General features: G+C 54.0%; 1 protein-coding gene across 1 annotated transcript; it reads right to left on the bottom strand.

The window, feature by feature from the left end:
- Positions 1-2,246: 2,246 nt before the first annotated feature.
- Positions 2,247-3,345, bottom strand: LOC125545189 (uncharacterized protein At5g39865-like). Its single transcript, XM_048709070.1, has one exon. The coding sequence runs from the start codon at positions 3,193-3,195 to the stop codon at positions 2,449-2,451; it is 747 nt and encodes a 248-aa protein (XP_048565027.1). The 5' UTR covers positions 3,196-3,345; the 3' UTR covers positions 2,247-2,448.
- Positions 3,346-4,936: the final 1,591 nt, after the last annotated feature.

The raw sequence follows: 4,936 nt of genomic DNA, 5'->3' as shown, positions 1-4,936 counted from the left end.
CCGCCGGCGGCGGCGAAGGCACGCGCCGCCCAGCCGCAGCATCTTCGCCCTGGCCGCCCTGTCCATGACGGAGGCGCCAGAGCTCCTTCTTGGTGGGAGGAGGCCGCTCCCAGCCCGCAGCAGGGCCCTCCAGGCGTGGCGCGGAGTCCATCGCCGGCTGCAGGTCCGACTCAGCCGAGCCCTCCGAAAGACCCAACCCAAAGACCACCGGCCTCTCTCCCGTCGGCCTGACCTGGGAGGAAACGGATCTGGGGCTGGCAGCCATGGTCGCACGAGGAAGCAGAGGGGGGGAGGGAACAGATCTGGGTGGCCGGGACGGCCGGAGTGGCACGGCCCGGGGCGCGGAGGCGCAGTGGACGTCGGTGCCGGAGTAGCGCACGGCGGGGAAGGGGGAAGGACCTAGAGTCTCTAGGTTATAGGTAGGTCCAAGCGATAAAGTCAATCATAACATATTGGGGAAGTGGAATCGCAGGAATTCGGTGAGCATCAATTAGCCAAAACATCTGCATGATAAGAATCACCGAAACATCTTGAAGCTTCACCCAGGTTCTACGAGGCAGGACGGAGCCACCGTTTGACCGCCACGAATAATTCACCAGAAGAAAAATAACCCGTGGCCTGCGAGAGGTGTCCGCCGCAGTTTACTCCTAGGGCCGCCGGTTCCGGTAAATCCCTTCCTCGACCAGGCCAGGCCACTACCAGGCCCACCACTACCGCCGCAGCAGGGGCAGGGCACGAGCAGTCCGTGCACCGCCACTGCCGCGAAATCCTTCCAATCCAAGGCGCACCTCACCGACGGGAGGCCTTTCCAGTCCCGCACGCCCAAGGCGACCGCGTAGCAGCGGAAGCAGATCGATCGCAACAACGGCGCGTCCGGAATTTCACCCTGCACCCGATCGGCAGGCAGCGGGAGACCGGGGGTGAAAAAGGCGAGGCGGGCAGCACGACGGGACGGGTGGGGCGACACCCGCTGGTGTGTGCTCTGACGTGACCACTGGGCTCAATGATGGAGCCCGGCGCCGCAACGAGGCCGTCACGAGGCCCCGGCCCCGCCACGGCCGGGCTGCGGACGAGCCGAGATCGCCGCGTCCCACCACGTGGGTCGTGCGCCCTCCCTCCTCCTCCTCGTCACGTCTCCAGCTCCAGGCGTATGCGTCCATGCGCAACCCGACGCCGGCGGCCGGTGCGGCGTCCTCCTCCTCCCCGGCGCACGCACAGCTCCAGCTTCCAAGTGGCGACGGGGCATCGCAGTCACATCACATGATTGACCGATTCGCCGCCTTGCGCCCTCTCATCGGCGTCCACATGATCACTCGTGCATCTGCATAATCTGCTCTGAACTTCGACAGCTCACGGTCGACAGGGCGAGGAGCGCGACTGCACAAGAATCATGCGTCACCGGTCGTGATCCCCGGCTTGTACACACTCATGCACAAAGTGGCGCCATTAATCATGGCTCTCCGTGTGGCAAGGAAACCCCGGCCTACTACAAATAATTTCTCACTCACCGATTGATGAATGAATGAATGAATGAATGATCTCTCAAGTTAAGTACTGCTACTAGGCCAATCAGATCTTATTAGTCCTATCCAACGGCCACTTTACTTTACCATACCAATCAGCAGATGGCATTCAAAACGCCGCACGAGCTCCCGTTCCATTTTATCGGCCCCGGCGAGAGAAAAGGGTCATCCAAGAAAAGCCTCCCCTGTGTCCTGAGCGAGACGCTAGCTTTTCCAGCGAGACCGCTTTTCCGGCGTAGCAGCCGTAAGATCTCGGCAAGGCCGGGCGACCTCCACAAGTAGCTAGCTGCCGCTGCTGCGGCCCAGCGTCGTAAATTCAGGCATGGCATGTGGCAGCTTTTTAGAAACTTGACCAGTGCCCCTCCGCAAACAAACAAGCAAACCACACACACCAACCTTTCAACTGCATCATCAACGGTGAACATTTTGAAGAGGGAAAAGAAGAAAAGAACCAGTGCAAATGGCTCATGCCTTGCATATGCCACTAGCCTTGCAGTACAGTTCACAGGATAAATCTTTCTTAACTTCTAGTACCAGTAAGCAGGAGTAACATTTAACTTCTACTACTAGCAGTAAGCAGTAGTAATAACATTTACCAATCATTTACTAGGGTCATCGAACAAACTTCAGATTCAGACTTAATCTCCTCCAGCATAGCTTAGCAAAGAGAAAGTAAGTACGCAACACAGCATAATGCGCCACTAGAGGTGTTTGGTTTGGAAATGCTGAAAACTTGCAACTCCAATTCATCACACACGGTACTGTATCAGACACCAGTTACACTAAATCATGTAGCAGTAGTAGTAAAGACTACACAGAGAACCCATTTCTTATCTCGGTTTCGGTACCCGCTACGAAATTAAAATCTAGCAGTACTACTGAGTAATACAAGTCATCGGTGGATTGGAACCTTTTTGAATCTGGATCAGACGGCCGGCGGGGAGCAGTCCGGGCACCGGACGAGGCCGTTCTCGTTGCAGCCGGCGCAGGTGCGGAACCCGCCGCCGCCCTTGAGGCTGTACCGCTTGTGGCTCCCGTCGCAGCTGCCGCACAGCACGTAGCGCTCGCCGCCGCACCGCGCGCAGGCGGCGAGGGGCGCGGCGCCGGCCACGACGCGCCGCAGCTCGCCCGACTCGTGCAGGCGGCGGAGCTCCTCGGCGCCGCCGAGGTGGCGGCCGCCGACGAAGACCTGCGGGAGCGTGATCCGGCGCGCGCGCGGGAGCAGCGCCGTGAGCTCCTCGAGGTAGCGCGCGTCCATGGCGAGGTCGCGCTCGTCGACGGAGGCGCGGAGCCCGCGCAGGATGGCGCGCGCGGCGCGGCAGTCCTCGTAGGTGCCCCGGACGACGTGGAGGGAGGTGTAGTAGAGCACGACGCGGCGGTCGGCCTCGGCGGCGGGCGGCGGCGCCTGTAGGGTGCGGAGCGCGCGGAGGGCCGAGGCGGCGACGCGGACGCGGTGGAAGACGCGCGCGGCGGAGGGGGAGCACGGGGGCTGCGGCGGGGACGGGGAGGGCGCGGCGTGGTCGGAGCGGAGGAGGGCCTGGAGGTCCTTGAGGGAGGGCGAGTTGAAGGAGAGGCGCGGCGAGGCGGCGACGAGCGCCGTGGAGGAGCAGGTGGAGGCGGAGGAGGCGGAGGTGGGGGAGGAGGAGCGCGTCTTGACCCAGGGCAGCCACATGGGAGGAGGCGGGTGAGGGAGGCCGGAGATGGGGAAGAGAGAGACGAGATGCCGAGACGGAGACTCGTTTGGTTTTCAGTTTGGGAGCGGGGCGGGGGGAAGGGAGGCGTGTGGCCCTAGCTGGGGTAGCTTCGTTTCGTTTCGTTTTGGTTTCACACTTTTTCGGTTGCGAGGTTTGGAATTTGAAGGAGGGGTACTTGTTTTTCCGTTTTAGCCCTTGGAAGTTGTGAGGTTTTTTATGGACATCGCTCGTGCATGAATTTTTATTGATGCTTAGGTAAAATACTCCTGGACTATTACTCTAGTCAATCACCACACCAATCTACTATCAGCTTTGTCTTTTTCTGAATTATTTCTTTGTGATGTAATAACTTATGTTCTATGTGAGTCTGAATAGGGCAATTGTAGCTCATTATAGACTTGAGCCCGGGTGATCTATCAATGTCCGGAATGAAGACAGCAACGAAACTAAGCCAAGGTCTGAAGAACCATCAGGGTGAGGATGAAATGCCATAAGAACCCAAAGCTAGATGCTTCTCCTCGAAATGTGTTGAGACGCATCAGTTGTTTAACTGACAGAATATTGGTGCAATACATCACCCTTGGAGTAACGGCTATGACCAAAGCTAACAATAAAAAGTGGTGCTCGATGGTAGGGAGCTCTTATATTTTTCATAGAAATTTGTAGGATTATGATCCTCGAAGAAGTTCGCATGTGGATGATTGATAAGTTAGATTCCATTCCATGAGAAATTTTCTGGCGGGTTTTTTATGTACTTGTTTTCTCTATGGTAGAATAAAACAATCTACGGACATCACATGACAATCCCAAGGTTTTCGATCCATGTGTTATTTGAGCCCTACTGATAAATAAAAGCCTGAAAATCATGCATCGATTTGTCAACGGTTAGGTATGATGCATGCCTACACATAACTAGTAGAAAGGTTCGAGTAAAGGCTTGCTTTGGTTATGTTTGATGGTGCAGTTGCATTGAGGACATCACAATTACCATTTATTCCCTCCGTCCCACAATAGAAGATCGTTTTTTCAAGCTAACATAGCTTGAATACAATCTTATATTATGGGCCGGAGGCTAAATTCTCCATTTTGGTAAGAGATTGGTGCTATGAGCAAAATCACATTCTAATCATAATTTGTACTCCTGTAGATACACTCTTTCGAGCGACAAGTAATTCTGAACCGAGGTAGTATTAGTTTTAATCCTCTTTAGCACTATTTTGTTGGAACTAGGAAGTCATAAGCTTTAAAACAATTAAAGGAAAACACATCTTTTGATATGATTTACGATGATTTTGCGTCACTAACACCATATTTTTTTATATAAGTGCATTTTTTATTAACACCACCTTATGAGGAGCGGAGATCATTAGAAGAACACGCGTGAATAATTTATTTTCACGCATCTAGAGTGCAATTTGACTAGCGTTACAAGAGCACCTGCTCGTACCATCGGTCTTACAGTGTGGGATCCAGCTCCATGTCATAAATATACTCCAAATGTGTGTGTGTGTGTTTTTACCCAAAAACAATAGAACAACCAGTCTTTGATATAATTTATATATAAGGTAAAATATGTTGAAAAAGATATTAACAAAAAGGAAGAAGAAATAAGGCAAAGGACAGCTATAGAATTCCAGACGTGTGTTTGGCCTCTATTACTACGTGATCTTACTCACTTAACCGTACGCCATAGATATTGCGCATAACAAACAGGGCAGC

This window comes from Triticum urartu, chromosome 3 (assembly GCF_003073215.2).
Source record: "Triticum urartu cultivar G1812 chromosome 3, Tu2.1, whole genome shotgun sequence".
Taxonomy (NCBI): Eukaryota; Viridiplantae; Streptophyta; class Magnoliopsida; order Poales; family Poaceae; genus Triticum; species Triticum urartu.
Note: the sequence above shows the minus strand (reverse complement) of the source record. Positions and strands in the feature narration are given on the sequence as shown.